Source organism: Galeopterus variegatus, unplaced genomic scaffold (assembly GCF_000696425.1).
Source record: "Galeopterus variegatus unplaced genomic scaffold, G_variegatus-3.0.2 Scaffold8094, whole genome shotgun sequence".
NCBI lineage: Eukaryota > Metazoa > Chordata > Mammalia > Dermoptera > Cynocephalidae > Galeopterus > Galeopterus variegatus.
Window position 1 is genome coordinate 46,387 of NW_007734205.1, and position 19,941 is coordinate 66,327.

Here is a 19,941-nt window from a genome sequence, read left to right on the forward strand (position 1 = left end):
GATAAGAAGACATTAAAGGAATGACCCAAAGTTTTTCTTCCTCTCCTCTAAAGACAAAATCTCCAAGACTAAACCCAGAAAAATAGACAAAATGAAATAGAAGGTGCTGGGTGTAAGCTAGTATGGAGCACTTCCCAGTGGATTTCCAGCAATATGATAGAGTGAACTGAAGCAGAAGGAAGCCACCTTGCTAAAACTTAACAAATTTTAACGCATCCCAAGGTCAAAAGAAATAAAAGGAAATGGTGTAAGTTCCCAAAACAAAGAGGGAACTCAAAGCCGGAACTGTGAATGGAAGCTGACAGCACCACAGCTGATAGGAGGTGGAAGCTGGAGTTTTAACACTTTCGTGGATACAGAAAACGTAGTCTTGAAACTTTAGAAAGACCTAACACCCCTGCAGAAGTCCCGGAGCCTCTAAGAACTACCCTGTCCATTACAAGGAAATGGAAAACTTTAGTAGCCCTCAGAAACAACAAAACAGCTTGATTTCAGCTTTGAGACATGGTTGACAAAAATTAAGATTGCCCACAACAAACCAAAGCTCCAGGCTTGTACCACGTACAGTTATGAGCTTCAAATCTATGTTACACATACAATGCAGAAACACAAGCCAAAAAACTAAAATAAAAACCAACCCCGAGGCAGGAAAATCCCCAGGACCCTGGCTAAAGTCAAAGACGTAGCACTACGTGAAGACACTCCAAAATCAGGGCTAGTGGAATGACCACAGGCAAAACCAGGGTTACTGAAGATATGCTTGTAACCCAAATGGTGGATATATGAAGAAACCATCATGAAGAAACATGATAGATATAAAATAAGTTTAGAAAACTAAAGAGATAAAAGAAGGAATATATACCATAATTAAAGAATAGGGCGATGTGGAAAAAACAGGCAAGTTAGAGAAATACCCATCTAAAACATTTATCATTAAAAATATAATCATGGAGAGGCCAGCCCGGTGGCACACTGGATAGTGCGCCGCTTGGGAAGCGCGGTGGCGCTCCCGCCCGAGGGTTCGGATCCCACATACAGACCGGTTCCCGCTCACTGGCTGAGCGAGGCGCGGGAGCAACACCGAGGGTTGCGATCCCGTTGCCGGTCCCCGGTCCGGTACAGGGGCAACACTGAGGGTTGCGATCCATTGCCGGACACGGAAAAAGACAAAAGACAAATATATATATATATATATATATATATATATATAATCATTGAATTTAATAATTCAATAGATGGGCAAAACAGATTAGACACAGCTAGCAGGGAATTCAAAGGCTGGGAGGTGAATCTGAGGAAATATCCAGAATGTAGCACAGAGAAATAAAGATATGGAAAATATAAACAAAAGGTTAAGAGTCAAATGAAGATATTACTAAGAAAGTCCAGTATTTGTCTAATTGTAGTACCGAAGAAAGGATAGGAGTGGAGGGAAGCTGAGGATTTCCCAGAATTGTAGAAAGAGAGGAATCCTCTGATAGAAGGAGAACATTGAGTCTCAAGGAAGATAAAAAAGCTTCCTGACTAGAAAGATTGTGGGACAGATAAATAGTACAAGTTGTCTTTCCTGCACAACTTTAAAAACCATGAAGGCAGTTCTCATCTGCAATTAGATTAACTATAGACCCTTGCAAACACAGGGTGATAGCTAAAATAACTATTCTACCTGAAATTTTGTTTTCACTTCACACAAAGATATCAAAACAAAGGAAAATTCATTTGTATTTCTATCTAAGCAGTGTGTCTCTCTAAACTTTCTTTAAACTTTTCTGCACTAGGTCTGCACTGACATTGATGAGTGTCGAAATGGAGCATGCGTTCTCAACTCTGTCTGTACTAACACCTTGGTACGTATTTCTCACAAATGTTATCAAAGCAGAACGAGTTATTAAAACATATTAAAATGAGTGGTTGTTTATAGAACACAACCCCAAAACACACGTAAAACACATGGACATAATATATTTGGTTGGCAGAATAAGGGCAAAAGTTTGTGCTGATTCAGTGTTTAATATACGAGTAAGTTTCTAAGCAATTTTTTATATAAGGACAATTTTATAAGTGCCAAGTTTGTTCTTTATCTTCTATCAAAGTTGTGGTACTGGGGGCCGGCCTGGTGGTGCACTGCTACAGTGCGCCGCGTGGGAGCGCAGTGGCGCTCCTGCCGAGGGTTCGGATCCCACATACAGACTGGCCGCTCACTGGCTGAGCGAGGTGCGGGCACAACACCGAGGGTTGCGATCCCGTTGCCGGTCACGATAAAAGACAAAAAGGAAAAAAAAAAAAAGTTGTGGTACTGGGCTCTAAAATAACTATTGAATAAAATATTACTATCCTACGATAAAAGACAAAAAGGAAAAAAAAAAAAGTTGTGGTACTGGGCTCTAAAATAACTATTGAATAAAATATTACTATCCTTGTATTTTAAAAATATGAAGAGCTTGTTGGTTTATATTAATAGTTCAGTATTTTACTGGTAACTACACAATCTGCAAAAGTATTCCTTATTTTCATGAAATTTTTCAAAAGCCATTTGTATTAAATCAAAATGCTTAGCACTTAGGGAGTTCTGTAATTTAAACATTTAGATATGGGTTTTATTCCTGTCAGCTGTGTCTAAGATGAAGGATATAGCAGAGTAGCCTGTCAAAAGAACTACTGATACCATGGATGATTGTTTCTAACTTACCATATGTCCCTGGGAAAGTTACTTATCCGCTAGGTTCCTAGTTTGCTTGTAAGTAAAAGTACATTACAAATATTAAGTCAGTTATTGTAATCCTCACGACAACACTGTGAATAGGCACTATGTGTATTCCCATTTTAAAACTGAAGAAACTGAGGCACAGAAAGGTTACATCATTAGGTTAAGGTCACACATCTCACAAGACTTCCACTCTGGCTGCAGAGCCTGAGTTCTTCTCTGTAACGCTGTCCTGCTTAGGAATGTATGGGGATTTATTGCTGCTTAGCTTTTTACCAGGACAAAGCTGGTCTGCAGAAACAGATTTGGGAGGCATTGGTATAAAGGTCATAACAGAAGCCACCCAGAGAGAAAGAAAGTAGACAGTGGGTAAAACTCCAAACAGTGGGAACCCCCAGAATGAAAGAAGAGAGGGGGCAAAAGAAAAAAGCAGAAGCCAAGCGAGGAGTGAGCGGAGAGTGAGTCCACTGGGGCTGACAGACAAGGAAGATCATTGAAAAGCATCCTTTGGACTTGGCAATTAAGAGGTCGTGAGAGACGAAAATCATTAAACTGTGTACTTTAAGTGGGTGGCTCCTATGATATGTAAATTTTATCTCAACAAAGCTGCATAAGGTGAATAAGGTCTGAGGATCTAATGTACAGCATGGGGACTGTACAGTTGACCCTTGAACATCACAGGTTTGAACTGTGTGGGTCCACTTACATGAAGAGTTTTTAACCAACCATGTATTGAAAGTGCAGCATTCGTGGGATGTGGAACCCACGTATACAGAGGGCTAACTGTGGGACTTAAGTGTATGTGGATTTTGGTATACTCAGAGGTCCTGGAAGCAATCCCCCATGGATACATGGATACCAAGGGACGACTATAGTTCATAATACTGTATTGTATACATGAAATTTGCTGAGAGAGTAGATCTTAAGCATTCTCAACAAAAAAGAAAGAACAGGTAACTATGGATGTGTTAATTAACTGACCGTGGTAATCATTTCACAATGTACACGTATATCACATCATCATGAGGTATACTTTAAATATATATAATTTTCTTTTTCCCTTATACCTCAATAAGGCTGAAAAAAATAATAAAAAACACACTTCAATATATATACACACACATTTAAAAATTAAAAAAAGGGTGAGGAGAGTCCTGCCTGGCCCTGGAAGTGCCGCTGGAGTGAAGCTGACAGCTCGTTTGCTGGTTTCTTCCATAGTAGCCTACCTCATCAGGAATTTTCCATGCAAGCCACCCATTTCTCTGTGCACCTGTTTCTTTGTCACTTGATTGGAACAGAGCCAAAGGAACAGTAAAAAAAAAAATCTTAACTTGCTTTTTAATCAAATCATCTCCCTGTCTTCTCATGCCACCTGAGGACCTTTGCTCACAGTTTTGAGCTCCCAGCTCATCATCTTCTCTTTGTCCTCGCAGGGATCTTATCGCTGCGGGCCTTGTAAACCAGGGTACACTGGTGATCAGACAAGGGGATGCAAAGTTGAAGGCAACTGCAGAAATCCAGAAAAGAATCCTTGCAGTGTGAACGCGCAGTGCATCGAACAGAAACAAGGGGACGTGACGTGTGTGGTAAGTTGTTCACTTCTTTTTTCCTCTTCCATCTGAAACACCCGTCCTCTCCTTTTTCTACTTGCTTCAGGGTAAAAGTACTCAAAAATGAAAATGTTACAATCAAAATAAGCACGGAATGTAATAGGAACAGTTTTGTGGGGGAGCAGCCTCAAGTCCTTCTGTCCATCAGGTCCCTCTCTCTCCCTCTTGGCCATGGGTGACACCATGCCCTTGGGCACCTGGATGGTGCAGCCCCAGCTCCCAAGCATATTCTGTGGGCCCCAGAAGGCAGCAGCAGGGACATGGAGGAGCCTCCTTCCCTTCTTCTACCCTATCTTCTTGTCTGTACAATTTACAAGCTTACCTGCTGTCATTTCTAATTGTCCTCACTCATGATTTCCAGTATCAAAATCCGGCCTAAGACTCCAGGGTCTAGGTCGCAGTGCTGAGGTGGGGGCTGTTGTAAACCCTCAGAGAGAAGCCTCTCGTCTCCCGCAGGTGAGAGGAAGGGGGTGGACGGCACCAGTCTCTGTGTCCCCCTCCACCCCGATTCAGGGATAGCTCAGTGAGTGATCACTCTCCTGTGTATTCCCCAGCCCTGCAGTCAATCTGGGGAAGAGGAGACCGGGAAGAGAGGAGGGTAGTAGCAGCCTGACACGGGTCTCACATGGAGCTTGTAGTGGGCACTCTGGGAAGAAGGCTCGTTCCTGCCATCCGCTCTCAGAGCCTAGGATCCAGAGGCCCCGGGGATTCAGTCCCTGAGAACTGCGCACGCTCTGGCTGCTCCCCTCCTGCTAACTTCCCTGCACTGGACCCTCAGCAGGCGGCCCCGCAGGTCTGGGATTCACAGGTTCATGGTGATCCCCTCGGAGCAGCAGCATGGATTCTGGGAGACTTTTTCCCTCTTCTTTATACCTCAGACTTAGACTTCTTTATCTTTACACATGCAAATTTTCTACAATGAGCATATCACTTTTCAAATAGGAAAGATAATAATAGAAAACTAAGTAAAAGAAAAAAAATATAAGAAAGTCAGCCCTCTCTGTCAGTACAGATATCCTTTAACAAGATCAGGATGAAGGAATATGCTGTGTTTGACGGGGAAAACCCAACAATTCCCCTAATTCCTGTTGGTTGGGCATGTTTATTACCAAAGAACAGTCGCTGAGAAGCAAGTGTGTATCTATGATTAAATCCTCATTTTCTGTGAACAAATTATGACTCCCCTGGGATGGTGGGTGATGGGGCTCTTAATATGTTTTTGAATTGGTAATAAAGCACAACGACAGATGGTAAAGGATTAATAAACTTGGTGTGACTACTAAAATAATTTAATCTGCCAGAAAATGGCTCATTAAAAATGTATTTGTTCCTAGAGGAAATTTTTTTCCTTATTAAAATGAGTCAAAGACCATACCCCATGGCTGAGTGTTCCTGCCTCCCAGGGCGCTGCCGAAGCCAGTGAGCGGGAGCAGGGGCCGTTCCAGGAGGGCTCTCGGGACCCCTGCGGTCGAACTCTCTGGTGTGGAGGGAGAGCGCGGGTGGCTGGGACCAGGCCGAGGCAGCTTAGGAGTCGCTGGTCTGAAAGCACCCACTTTCCCCAGGGAGGCACGGAAAGCTCGCTTTCCCTTGGCCCTCACTCTGCTGCTCAGACTCTCCCTCTTCTCTCCTTTACCTCCTGTCACAGGCTGACTTTTCCTCGCCCCGCACTTACTGCTCCCTGTCATCTCCAGAGTCCCCTTCTCTCATCTTCCTTACCTTGTTCTGCCTGTCCTCCTCTGGAGCCCGTTCCCACCTGGGTCACCTCTCTTGGAAGGGGGGGTCTCTTTCTCCCAGGTGTCAGTCATCCCTTAATTAGGCCAACTAGGATATGGAGTTCGGGGAAAGAATTCACAAGCATGCATGGGCCAAATGTGAATGGCAAAAGACACTGGAATGGGACAGGCTTGAGTTCGCATCGCAGCTCTCCTTTCCCAGCTCCGAGACCTCAGGCAAGGCACTTCAGCACTCTGCTTTCTCCACCCTTCCGTAAAATGGGATCACGGAGACCTGGCAGCATCACTGCAAGGACAGGAGAGAATGTTTGTAAAGAGTCTGGTAGAGAATACCTGTCATTTAATGCCTATTCTGCTGGTAATGAAGGCTTGCTCTCAGCTGCAGCTGGTGGCAGGATACTTGGGTAGACATCTCCAGGGAAGGAGAGACACGCAGACCCAGCACGGCACCCATGGGAACCTTTCTCTGTTAAAAGAGTATGAATGGAGATGAAGCACCTCGGAGGGTTTCTCCTTTGGTGGAAGTAGATCCAGCAGGCTGTTAGATTTGGAGATATGACTGGGGCTCAAGAATGATCAGGGAGGTGCCACAGAAGCCACTCTGCCCACTTATCCATTCATTTCTGGTGGTAGAATAAATCAGACAATCATATGGAGAACGTTTTGACAATAACTCAAAATTACAAATACAGATACTCTTTGAACCAGGAATTCTAGGTTATGAAACTGGCTCACATGCAGAGTGACATCTGTACCAGAATTATCTGTGGCAGCATTGTTTGCAATAGAAAAGATGTTAAAAACCTGACACCCACCAATAGGAAACTGGTTGAATTAACTGAGACACATTCATACAGCCTTCTGTAGGATACATCTGTGGCCATTAAGAATGGCATGAATCTTCATGGAGTGATATGCAAAGTACTCCAAGATTTAATGTTTAGTTAAAAAAAAAAATCGAGGTGCAGAACAGTATATACTTATATATGAGTGCTACCAATTGTGTAAAAGGACAAAAAGAGAAAGAGACTGTATGTGTATGTGCTTGTCTGTGCACAGCGTATCTCTGCAAGTGTGCATGAGTACGGGTTGCCCGAGCCATAGGAGCGGGAGTGGGAAGCAGAGTTTTCACTATACTTCACCTTGTACCTTTTGAATTTTGAACCATTAGACTTTTTAAATACAATTAAATAGTTTTTAAATCCCACCCACAAGGGTGTCTGGCTCCAGGCCTTCCTGGGGATGCACGCATCGACAAAGCAGGGGCTCTTGTCAGCCCCCGCCTCCCTGCCAGGCTCAGCATCCAGGTCTCTCATGGGCTCTCCCTTCACAGTGTGCAGTTGGTTGGGCTGGTGATGGCTATGTCTGTGGAAAGGATGTGGACATCGACAGCTACCCCGACGAAGAACTATCATGCTCTGCCAGGAACTGCAAGAAGGTAAGGAGAGCAAGCAGAAATAATGATAATGATGATCATAACAACAACAATAATAATAATGATATGGGTCTTTCCAAAGGCACATCTTATATGGGGTAGAGCTTCTGTGGGTCCCATTTAAAATTGCATTTTTAAAGTAGCCACATCTCAAATGGGGCAAAACAGCCATCAACAATAAAGCCAAGCAGGCACAGTCAGTCTTGAGGTCAGAAATAGCTTCAACTTAAGGCTAATGTAGGTTGTTGCTCTGAGCTGTGTTTCCGCCTTAGGACAACTGCAAGTATGTGCCCAATTCTGGCCAAGAAGATGCAGACAAAGATGGCATTGGGGATGCTTGTGATGATGATGCTGATGGAGATGGGATCCCGAATGAGCAGGTACTTGCTTTGCTGGGAGGGCCTGTGAATTGCCACATACAGGGGGTGATGGAAGGAAGCCCATGAAGTCAGCTGTTTAAATTAAGTATCCCAAATGTCAGTTTCCATGCCCGCATTCCCGTAGCACTGCAACTTCTTATTCTGTAAGATTCGCAAATGTTTGAATATAAAACTGACAAACTTGAGCTGTTTAAATTAAGTATCCCAAATGTCAGTTTCCATGCCCGCATTCCCCTAGCACTGCAACTTCTTATTCTGTAAGATTCGCAAATGTTTGAATATAAAACTGACAAACTTGGGCCACCAGGGTTCTGACAACTCATAACAATGGGGAAGTGGATTCAGTAAAAGTCTAAGTGTTGTATCTTCTCATCTTTTAGGATAACTGTGTCCTGATTCACAATGTGGACCAAAGGAACAGTGATAAAGATACCTTTGGGGACGCCTGTGATAACTGCAAGACTGTCTTAAACAATGACCAGAAAGACACTGATGGGGATGGAAAAGGAGATGCCTGTGATGATGACATGGACGGAGATGGTGAGTGTGTCTTCTTGGTCTTTTATCTGGCATTCTTTTGTCCTTTTGTCCTTGTTCTCTGTCAAGAGTAGAAACTGACTCAGGGCCTTCCAGCTCTGGTGGTTCAGTACATCTGGAGGGCTCAAGGTTGACTTGTTTCTGTGGAAGGAGGCTCTGCAGCCCACTCCCCTATTTAATGGCTCTAGATGTTTCTGGGACTCCATATCATTGCTGGAAACTTTGCAAGATCCCTTCAAGCAGAGCTGTGTGTTGGCAGGGCATCTCCCTTCCCAGATTATACCTTTCCCCACTCCCTACCACTCTTTTCCCATGTGAGAGACCTGGATATGGAGAATTGAATGAGAGGGCTTTGAGCAGGGTCACGTGCTACACTCTGTGGGTCAAGCTCCTCTTGAGAACTAGGTATTTCCCAGGCAACACGCCTATCCCCTGCCTGTTCCGGAACAGCTGTGGAGGCAGGTGACTGCATTGCTCAGCTCCAGGGACTCCACTGCAGGGACCACGTGTGGGGTTGATGTAAGGGGCACCCCCTGGAACACAACTCTTGCCTGCTCTGGAGCTTCACAGGACTTGAGGGAGGACATTTGTTCCTGTATAGGTCCTGTAGCACATAGATGGCTGTCATTACAGGACAGGCTGAAAAATATATAGTGTTTGAAAAACACATCACAGGGCTTTGAAGGAAAATTCTTTTGGAAATACTGCCCCCCGAACATGCACACACCCTATTCCAGAGTGTCTACACCTCCCTAAAACATGACCTCCCCTTCTATGAGTCCAACTGCTGACCCAGATCCAGTGGTGTGCTGTAAACCAGCTCAGTGGAACAAACCAAAGAAAGCTCTGATTTGTAGCATCTGCCAGTTTCCACAATGTAACTACTCCCTTCATCACTGATTTCAAGCCATCAGTATGACATAACTGAATGCAAAACTGGGAAGAGAGGGACTCAATGAGCTGGCTCCAGCACACCACTGCCTGGAGCCCTTGGGTCCTGGCATAGCTCAGACACCCACAATGTCCTCCTCTCCAGGGTCAGCCCACCTAGCAGCCATCATGACCCCCTCCTCTGGCTGTTGTCATAGCCCTTGACATCTTCAACAAATTAGCATTCAGTGGGTGAATGCCTCCAAGAGCTGTTCATTTTAAAGTCTCCCAGAATCCATCCTTGGAAGTTGCCTGCAGATGGCTGCTGAAAGGAGTAGTTGCTCTGTGACAATAGCTGGGTGGAAGCAGCTCACCCCAGGCCTGATCTCTACAGCACCTGGAAGCCAGCATTCCATCCCCATGTGTGATGTTCCCCTGGCTCAAGGCAGCATTCCTTTCTTGCAGGAATAAAAAACATTTTGGACAACTGCCCAAAAGTTTCTAATAGCAACCAACAGGACAAGGATGGTGATGGTGTGGGGGATGCCTGTGACAGCTGTCCTGATGTCAGCAACCCTAACCAGGTTAGTAGGCTCAGGGGAATTCTGATGCTAGGCTGAGCTCCCCTGTGCAAAGGCTCATTTAAGCATCTAGAGAAACAGCAGAGCCTGCCGGCCACTTCTTTGCTGTTGCCTCTTACTTCACAAGCAGAGGTGGAGAAGTGACACATGGTGGGCCTGATGATGAGGGGACAAACTCCACAGGAGATCTGAGACCCTTGGGACTAATTTCACAGGCTGTCGAGTGCCTACGAGGTTAGTAACAGGAGCTTCATGGTGCCAAAAACAAGTTTTTTCTGCTGAAAGGAAAACAGAATATGAAAGCTAACCATTGACAGCCTCTGTGCCTGTAGTCCCCAAACCCCTACGCAGCCTATGTGCGGACATTTCAGATTAAGTTCAGTGATATGTTGATTTCCCTTCTCACTCCCCCTCCCTGTCTGGATAATTGGGTTTGATGTGTCATTTATTTTGAAAGCCCTGAGTGGGGGGAGTCTTGACTGTCCTCTGTGACTCACTCACCATTTTGGCTCAATTCCAAAATGCAGAAGCAAAGCAAAATCAATTTGCCTTGTCCCCCTGCCCATTGGTTGGCTCTGCTCCGACCCATGCCAGAGTTCCATGTCTCCACCTGCCACCGTGCTACCCTAGCGCCCTTTCCAATCAGCTCATCTGGTGTGTAGGCAGCCCATCCATGTAGCTTGATATTTTAGAAGGCTTTTCTGGAAATTCAGCATTGTGCCTACACCAATATGGTGTTGTCCTTTTGCAGTTTTACACCATCCCAGTTCCAGAGAAATAATTTCTAAAATCCAGTGATGATGGGCCAGGTCTGCCGCCTTTGGAACCTTCTGTACGTGCAGAACCAGGGATAAATAACAATGTGTTCTGTTGTCTTTGCAGTCTGATGTGGACAATGATCTGGTAATCCCAATTCCAGAGAAATAATTCCTAAAATCCAGTGATGATGGGCCAGGTCTGCCGCCTTTGGAACATTCTGTACGTGCAGGACCAGGGATAAATAACAATGTGTTCTGTTGTCTTTGCAGTCTGATGTGGACAACGATCTGGTTGGGGACTCCTGTGACACCAATCAGGAGAGGTATGACATCTCCCAGCTGCAGAGGACCAGATGCAAAAATCCAGAGAGAGTTTTGACTTTCAGAGCTTTCTGCTGCTACCGTGCTTTGGGATCTCTCTGGGTAGACTGGGCTGCTAGTGGGACCTCTCTGAAAGTTCCGTGTAGGGAGTGACAGTGTCAGGAGGGGCCAGTCGGCACTCCAGCAAGTGGGGTCTCTTATAGAAGAGACAGTATAGAGTCCTGCTTCACAGATGGTCTCTGGAGCAGGACAGCTACATGTTAATCCCGGCTCCTTCTCTTAGAACTGGCTAACCTTAGGCACGTTACCTAACCTCCCAGTGCCTCAATCTTCTCCTCTGTGCAATGGGGATGACTGTAGATCTCACGCATAGGACTATTGTGAAGATTGAGTTAATCTGTGAAAAGTACTAATTATGGTCTCTGTTATATACATAGCACACAATAGATACTAGCTTTTTTAGGACAGCTACATGTTAATCCCGGCTCCTTCTCTTAGAACTGGCTAACCTTAGGCACGTTACCTAACCTCCCAGTGCCTCAATCTTCTCCTCTATGCAATGGGGATGACTGTAGATCTCACGCATAGGACTATTGTGAAGATTGAGTTAATCCGTGAAAAGTACTAATTATGGTCTCTGTTATATACATAGCACACAATAGATACTAGCTTTTTTATTGTTATACTCTTTCAACTTTGGAAAACTTCATTATCATCCCAAAATGGAAAGTTGTCAGTTTGCTGAGGGATTTCATTGTCCTTGAAATCTTTTTATTCAGTTTTCCATATTTGAGTGGAATTGTTCTGTGCACATGAATTCTGTCAATCCCCCCAGCCCAACACAATGGAGCCCTACACTAAGACACAGAGTTGGAGAAGATGCTGCAGGAAGATCACCAAAAACACAGACATGTGCCACTTGACTCTAGAGGCACCTGCAGTCCGTGGCCCTTTCATCTTCCTAGGGAATCCTTATAGAAGCAGCCAGGACAGGGATGAGACGGAAAGGATTCTAAAAGGAAAAGCAGGGAGAGACAGAGAGACATAGATTCAGGTATTCCCTTCTATCACCTGGATCAGAGGATGCCCTACAGACACCAGTTCTTGACCCAAACCTTGCTCAAGAACAGCTCCTATGAAGTCCCATCTCCTGCTTTCTGCTCTGTGTCCTTGCTGCAAAATACATACTAGCCAAATGAACTTAAGACATACTCCCCAATCTCTTGGCATCTCAACTTCTTTATCTGCCTAGTAGAGATAATTCAACACATCTCCCAGGTTATGATGAAAATTCAAGATAATGTAGGTAATGCTCCCAGCACAGTGCTGGCCCTCAGGTGACATGAAAAAATGGTGCTGTGTTATTATCGGCATCACAGCACTAGGAGGGGCGAGTCGGTGATGGAATCGCTCTGATTCTGAGCAGAAGGTGGGACTGCCATGCCGCCGACAGCCCTAAGTGATGCACATCAAGCCCGTTCCCTGGCAGGTCATCCTGCACTTGATTACCATCTATAGTAGTTTCTAAAATAGCCTGTCCCCCCTGCATTTAGATATTTGCCTGAAACAAATGATTCATCGTGCTACATTTTAATTCCCACAAACTTGAACCTTGGGGAGGAGGACAGGAACTGCTTATTTTTGCATAATGTTCAGGACTATATAGAATGGCTGCTAATGGAAATAGCTCAATCTTCTGTTTTAATAAGCAGCCTTGCTGCAGGCACAGGGCTTCTGCTGTTTGAGCCGTGTCATCTTCTGCTTGTCCAGATTGGCCTGACTTTACTGGGCCCCTTCAATCCTCCTGTACCCATCTGGAGAGTGTGGCCTGCAGGGCATGGACTGGTCCCTGGCTGCCCTGCCACAACCTTTCCTAGAGGGGATAGGGGCAGTTCTTGGCCCAGGACAGGCTGCAGGTGCGACAGGGTGAAAGGAGTGTCTGCTGTGAATCAGAGCAGCCCTGTGAGGTCTCAGCGTACTCAGGGAAACCTCGCGGATAGTGCAGACCCCTGGGTGGCCCTTCGGCCTGGAAAGAAGAGTGAGGTGCACAGAGAGTGAGCATTCTAAGAAGTCCTGTAGACCAGCACTGAGCGCAGCCTGCAGGGCTCCTCTCGGGGAGGGGCGGCTCTGTCTCTACCACTCTCCCCATGGCATTCAGGTCCGAGGCCCCTCTGGCCCACTGGCCCAGGGCTGTGAAGAGCAGCAACATAACAGAAAACACTGCAGGGCTTCCCATGAGTCAGGCACTGAAGAAGTGCTTTTTCATATACTATCATTTAATATGCAGAATTCTGGTCACTTTAATCACTGAATCTTCATAACGACCCTGTGAGTGGGTACTGTTATTATCCCCATTTGACAGATGAGGGCACTGAGTCAGAGAAAGGCCGAGTATCATGGCTGAGGTCACATGCTGCTCCGTGGCTGAGCTGGGATTCACCCTGAGGCCACCTGGCTCCACTGCCCCTCGCTCTGTTCCCTTCATCTACCCGCTGGGTCAGGTATCACCTAGCAGTCCCCAGGGACACTTAGGAGCATCTTGTCACACATCACAGAAATAGACCCTTATCTTTTGAGGAGGAAATGACTCACTTGTTTCAAGAGGTTGGAGAAGTGGGAAAATTGTCTCTGAAGCCCACAGGGCAGCTTTATCTAAGGAAACGACCCTAGTGGGTTTGTTAAAAAACCAAGCCTAGTAGAAACCCCAAACACAGACTCCTTCCTGAGAATGGATGTTTCCTGTCTCTGCTGAACTGCAGTCCAAGCCACCTCTCCTTTCTCCTGCAGTGATGGAGATGGGCACCAGGACAGCACAGACAACTGCCCCACCGTCATTAACAGTGCCCAGCTGGACACCGATAAGGATGGAATTGGTGATGAGTGTGACGACGACGACGACAATGATGGCATCCCAGACCTGCTGCCCCCTGGACCGGACAACTGCCGGCTAGTGCCCAACCCAGCTCAGGAGGATAGCAACAGTAAGGGGGCTCAGCCCAGGGCTGCAGGGGACCCCCAGCTCCCTTCGGCCAGGCACATGGGGCACACCTGTCCCAGGGCACTGACTCAGAGCATCCCCAGCATCCCCTCCTCCCATCAGCCGACAGAGGGCCTTGCTTCTCCTAACCCAGCTTCTCCACCGAGCTGCAGCTTGTGTGGACAGGAGATGTCCATCCGAGCTGAGCTCACCTTTTCCTGAGCAGCCCTGGGGTGAGCTCACACAGGGCAGGGGAGCAGCCACCTGCCACAGCATAGTTCCCAGGGGCCTTGGAGAGCTGCTTGGCCGTCTCACCTGCTCCTTTCACTGGGAGGCCGGAGAAGAAGAGGGAGGGGAGAGAGAATTCAGAGCAGACATGGTGTGGGTGGGTTCACAATCCCAGATGCCCACAGGGCCAGGCACATGAGGAAATGTGTGCACCAGGCCAGGTATGAGACAGCACAGACTGGTGGGACCATAGTGACCTGGAGAGGGCATGCCCATCCACAGCGATGCAAATTCAAATGTTTCAGTGTCATCGCGTCAGCTGAACAAGACATTCTTGTGAGCCACAATCAGCCCAGGGGCCACCGGAAGTTACCGTCTTAGAGATACTCTGATAACAATGATAGTTCCCCTGCCTTTTACACATCATAGTCCAGAAAGTGCTGCAGCCATTTGTTAATATAAAGTCAGGCTTAAGATGCGGAACCTACCTGTATGTAATAAGAAATCTCTGGGGAGAGAGGGGAGGGCAACTGTTCAAACTGATCTTACAAGAAGCTCTGGATGTCCTCTGAGGGCTGGCCTGGTCGCCCATCTCAAGACTTCCAGGATGGGGCCCAGGTAGCTCAGACACGACAGATCCCAGGGCTCCTCTTCCAACACTGGTTGAAAATCGGAGCCCTGGAGGTGGCAGCTTGGGCTTTTTTAATGTTCCTTGCCCAGCCCCCTTTCTCTGTGGAGGAGTGGGGGTGGGCATGGGCATTATTGAGCCCCTGTCCTTTCTCCGCCCTTCACAGGTGACGGGGTGGGAGACATCTGTGAGACTGACTTTGACCAAGACCAGGTCATTGATCGGATTGATGTCTGCCCGGAGAATGCGGAGGTCACCCTGACTGACTTCAGGGCCTACCAGACCGTGGTCCTGGATCCTGAAGGGGATGCCCAGATCGATCCCAACTGGGTGGTCCTGAACCAGGTGTGTGTCGTGTAGCTGGCAGTGCTCAGCTCTGCCCTCTGACAGCAGTAGGCAGCATTAGAGGTGCTGACTACGAGTCAGGCACTGTTCATGTCACGTTCGTTCCTCACAGTAGCCCTACGACAAAGAACTTTCATTATGCCCTTTTTACAGATGATGAAATCAAGTCCCATAAAGCATTAATGACTGCTCATGGTAGCACTGCAGTAAGTGGCTGAGATGACTGGAATTGGGACCCGGGCAGTTTGATCCTAGAGCCCATGCTCCTAATCTCTCCAGTAGACTGCCTCCTGCGTGCCCTCCCCGTGTGTAACTAGGGAAGGAAGGCACAGAGAGGCTTAGTAGACTTGCCAGGGTCACAGAGCAGATCACATTCTATAGAAGTGTATGCCGTACATTCCCTGATTAAGGGTTTATTTAAATCTTTTTATGGAGGTCAGATGTCACTGGCCACTCACTCGTGGTGCATGAGGTTCTGGGCACTCTGAGTTTGCTGAGCCCTCCTCAAGACTGTTCTAAACTCTCTCGACTTTCTCCGCAGGGCATGGAGATTGTGCAGACCATGAACAGTGATCCTGGCTTGGCAGTGGGTATGTCCAGGGCCCCATTACCACTCGTAGAATTCTTCCAGCTACTAGTATGGTTTATTTTTCTAATGTTGTCTGATCTCTACAGGGTACACAGCTTTTAATGGAGTTGACTTCGAAGGCACCTTCCATGTAAATACCCAGACAGACGATGACTATGCAGGATTTATCTTTGGTTATCAAGACAGCTCCAGCTTCTACGTGGTCATGTGGAAGCAGACGGAGCAGACGTACTGGCAGGCCACGCCATTCCGAGCTGTTGCAGAACCTGGCATTCAACTCAAGGTATTGGTGGTTTGAAGTCACTCATCTCCCTTGCTTCTGTGCCCTTCACCCTCCTTTTAAATTCCATGTTCTCCCGCATGGCACTTAGTTACTCTAAGAAATTGGTGCATTCGTGCTAATGTTCAAGTCAGGGAAGACTAGAGCCGACAGAGGGCCTTGCTTTCATCCCTTCTTATGTTCTAACCTGTGGGTGACTCTGATGGTGGGAATTTCATCCCAAGTGGGGTCAGGGATGTGGGGAAGGTTTGAGGTGCATCTTCAGGCACACTGTGTTGGACACTGGCTAATGCATTTCATTGATGGGGCCAACTTTATACAGGAGGGTTGATGGGCTACTTACTTCACTTCTGCTAAGACAGAAGGCAGGCTTCAGTAGCCCGACATTTGGTGCAAGTCCTCACCGAGCAAATTGGGGAGTCATGGATTTACAGCAGGAAAAAACGTGGAATAGGAGCAGGCGAATGCTTAGTACTGACGGGTTGGGAGTCATCTCAGTTGAAATGACATTTAAGTGTGTTTATGAAGTGTTTATGCTTTTGTCTGAATCCAAGGCAGCCAGATTATAACCATGAACTGACCTCAGATCCAGGAAGCAGGAAGGGTGGTCTGTGCATCCTGCTCTAAAACCTTGCTTGTGTCATTGTCCAGGCTGTGAAGTCTAAGACAGGTCCAGGGGAGCATCTCCGGAACTCCCTGTGGCACACGGGGGACACCAGCGACCAGGTCAGGCTGCTGTGGAAGGACTCCAGGAACGTGGGCTGGAAGGACAAGGTGTCCTACCGCTGGTTCCTGCAGCACAGGCCCCAGGTGGGCTACATCAGGTAAGCAAAGCACACCCCATCCTGCATCCCAGAGGCTTTGCTTCCTTGCGCAGGCCTGACCTAGGGTAGTCCTCAAGGACATGCCAGGATTTCCGTGACCACAGGCTCCCAGAAAAGAAGTGAGGGAGAAGACACTCAGGCTCAGACTGACTCGGTGGACAGTAGGGCCAAAGGGGGGACAGAAGGACCTTGAGGGTGAGGCCTCAGCATTGGGGAACTGGTACACTTGAACGTCGGTGCCCTTCTGTCATGCACTTCAGAAGCCTGAGAGTGGACGTGCTGACTGCTGTGGGGTAAGAGGTGAGGCTGGGTCTCTTGCCCACACCCTCCCGTGACTCTTCAGGGCCCTGTGCAATCCCTTGTTAGTGTGTATTTCACACTGAGTGCCCCGAGTCCCTCACAGTCTGTCTTCCCTACTGGACCATGAACTCGAGGGGGGCAACACCTGTGTCTTATTTTACCTTGGTTTCCCAGTGCCTAGCACAACACCTGGCATGTACTGCATGTAGCATGAACTGGTCATGAGGCAAGCCTATGTAACCTGCCTTCTTTACAGGACTTTTTAAAAAGTATTCTCAGGAGTCAGGTGGCTTAGGGCCACATCTTTGAAACTGAGACAGTGTACTTACTTTTTCCTTCGTCCAGCTTGCAGATCAACAGCCACACCAGCTTATGTAGTACCTTTAGGAAGGAGTTCTGATTGCATGCTCCTGACCAGGGCAGAAAAGCGGCCCAGTGGAAAAAAGAATGTTGTGGGGGCTGATTTACATTTTGATCTTTTTTATGACATGTCAAGTGTACTCTGTTTACCTCACAATAAGATGATCATGTTCTCAGCCGTATTAATCCCAGTGCCCCTTTTTTATAACAAATATTTGAAATGCCCCCTCTTCTGTCCCAAAATGAAATCAGAAAATGTAACCTACCTACACATAGAATTTTAGAAAACCAATCTGAGCTCTAACAATATAATAAAGAAATAAGAATAAATTAATTTATGACAAAATAAATACCTGAGCACAACCACACCAGAAGCCAAAATGAAATAGATACTTGCATCCATACCTAGAATCACTGTGAAGGAGACGTTCTACTACAGATTGTTGTGTCGGTGACTTAACTATTACAATGGTGTTTACATTAAAATCAGTGCAAAATATACTTGATATTCATAAGTAAAAGGGAGTTAGCTTGTAGGCCCCAATAATTAAAAATAGGCTCTTCACCTGTTCAGGTGTCTGGAGGAGCTCTCCAAAAGTGTGTGGGATGCAGGACAAGTTCTGATTGTTCTCTGAAGGGTATCATAAGCCATCCAGCATCCCTGGCTTGTGTCACTCAGTGCCACAGTGACAACCAAAAGTGTCCTTACAGATTTCTTAAAATCCTGCTTAGGAAGTGCTGTCTCCTGTTGAGAATCATTGCTCTGAGATTCCACCAAATGACATAAATCAGACCTAAGGAAAAGCAGAAGCATGATAACCAAAGTAACTCACAAGACGACGAAGTCACAAAGCCTCTCATTCACGACATCAACCTATTTCTTTTTAAAGACTCATCAGCTAGTATCTGTCAAGTTTGATTCTATGCCCAACATTGTGTCTTTCCTACTGAAAGACAGAAGTGGTGAAGATATGGACACATGGTCCCTGCCCTCAGGGAGCTTCCAGTCTAGTAGGGAAGGGGGAACAGCTAGAGCGCAGTCCAGGTCAGTGAGAAATGGAGTATCAAACAGGGTAAAGGCACAGGGGTGTAAGAAATGGGACCCCCGACTCTCAGGGTGAGCATTCCCCCTGGCTTGGGTTTCATGGAGACCCGCTCTGGCTGTGTGGTCTGCAGGGTGCGATTTTATGAAGGCTCTGAACTGGTGGCCGACTCTGGAGTCACCATAGACACCACTATGCGTGGAGGCCGACTTGGAGTTTTCTGCTTCTCTCAAGAAAACATCATCTGGTCCAACCTCAAGTATCGCTGCAACGGTAACGTATATTCTTGTTACTGCATCATCTTATTCCTAGAATTAATGAAATAATGCCTCTCCTAAAAGCCCAAAGCTCATGCCACATACTCACTAAAACCTGAGTAACAAGTAAAAAGCAGATCTCATTTTTCCTATTATATAGATGTGAAGATTGAGACCCACAGAATTTAACTGCTTGGCTTTGGGTTTGGGGTTCAAGTGAGAAATTGTCAGGTTTAATTTACAGGCAGCCTTTATTTTCATACAGCTCAAACATAATCACAGACTCAAAATCCACTCTGCCTGCTACTTTTCTTTAGGCCTGTGAATGAGCACTCCTGGGCTTTAAGCCAACAATTTGCAAAGCAGCCTAAAGTAGAAAATGGCTGCGGGGCCTTGCAGGCCTCTTGGGCAGGCTGACAGCGCCCCCTACAGGACACCTGCGCAGCAGGGAATGGACAGGATGCCGGGTGGAAGGAGCCTTCCTAACTAACCTCCCCTGTGCCCGTTCTTGTTGCAGACACCATCCCAGAGGACTTCCAAGAGTTTCAAACCCAGAATTTCGATCGCTCGGATAATTAAGACGATGAAGCAATCCTTAAGTGCTTTTCCAAACACTAAAACCATATAATTTTAAACTTCCTACAATTTTCTTTATATACACTGTGGCTTTCTTTTACTAGCCCAAATATATCAAAACTTTTTATATGAATGTGGCAATAAAGGAGAAGAGATTATTTCTAAAAACTGTGTTACCCAGCCATTGCTTATGTGTGGCTCAAGCTTTGATGGTATATGTTGTTCTCTGAGGGATCCTAATTGAATTTGCGGGTGATCTTTTTTTTTTTCTTCCTCAGACCAGGTAGTCAGTGAGATTGAGCATGCACATGAATTGGGGTGACCCCCAGGCCAAAGGTGCTCAGGGGCACCTTCCCAGAGAAGACTTTCTCTCACCAATCCTGAGGCAGATCTGTCCAATTCTTTCTGAAACTCTTCCCCCACCCCCCACATGCCTTCCACAGACTTCAGTTCGGGCACCTTCAACACAATTCTTATGCTTATTTATATATTTGGCTCCCCCTAGTGAAATGTAAGCTTACTGAAAATAAAGGATCATGTCTTATAATCAGTATCCCCACTGTACCTGTCACGTAGTAGACAGCTAATGCATGTTTGTTAAATGA

The 19,941-nt window shown here is 46.5% G+C and overlaps 1 protein-coding gene across 1 annotated transcript in view; it reads left to right on the forward strand.

Moving 5' to 3' along the window:
* Positions 1-19,504, forward strand: part of THBS4 (thrombospondin 4) — a 44,100-nt gene extending 24,596 nt beyond the window's left edge. The window contains exons 9-22 of the mRNA XM_008592604.1: positions 1,779-1,847; positions 4,138-4,290; positions 7,381-7,485; positions 7,755-7,862; positions 8,243-8,402; positions 9,735-9,853; positions 10,879-10,931; positions 13,717-13,910; positions 14,929-15,107; positions 15,649-15,697; positions 15,783-15,979; positions 16,628-16,800; positions 18,637-18,776; positions 19,278-19,504. Coding sequence (XP_008590826.1) covers positions 1,779-1,847; positions 4,138-4,290; positions 7,381-7,485; positions 7,755-7,862; positions 8,243-8,402; positions 9,735-9,853; positions 10,879-10,931; positions 13,717-13,910; positions 14,929-15,107; positions 15,649-15,697; positions 15,783-15,979; positions 16,628-16,800; positions 18,637-18,776; positions 19,278-19,339 — 1,761 coding nt within the window. The 3' untranslated portion in view covers positions 19,340-19,504. The remainder of the gene's footprint in view (positions 1-1,778; positions 1,848-4,137; positions 4,291-7,380; positions 7,486-7,754; positions 7,863-8,242; positions 8,403-9,734; positions 9,854-10,878; positions 10,932-13,716; positions 13,911-14,928; positions 15,108-15,648; positions 15,698-15,782; positions 15,980-16,627; positions 16,801-18,636; positions 18,777-19,277) is intronic.
* Positions 19,505-19,941: the final 437 nt, after the last annotated feature.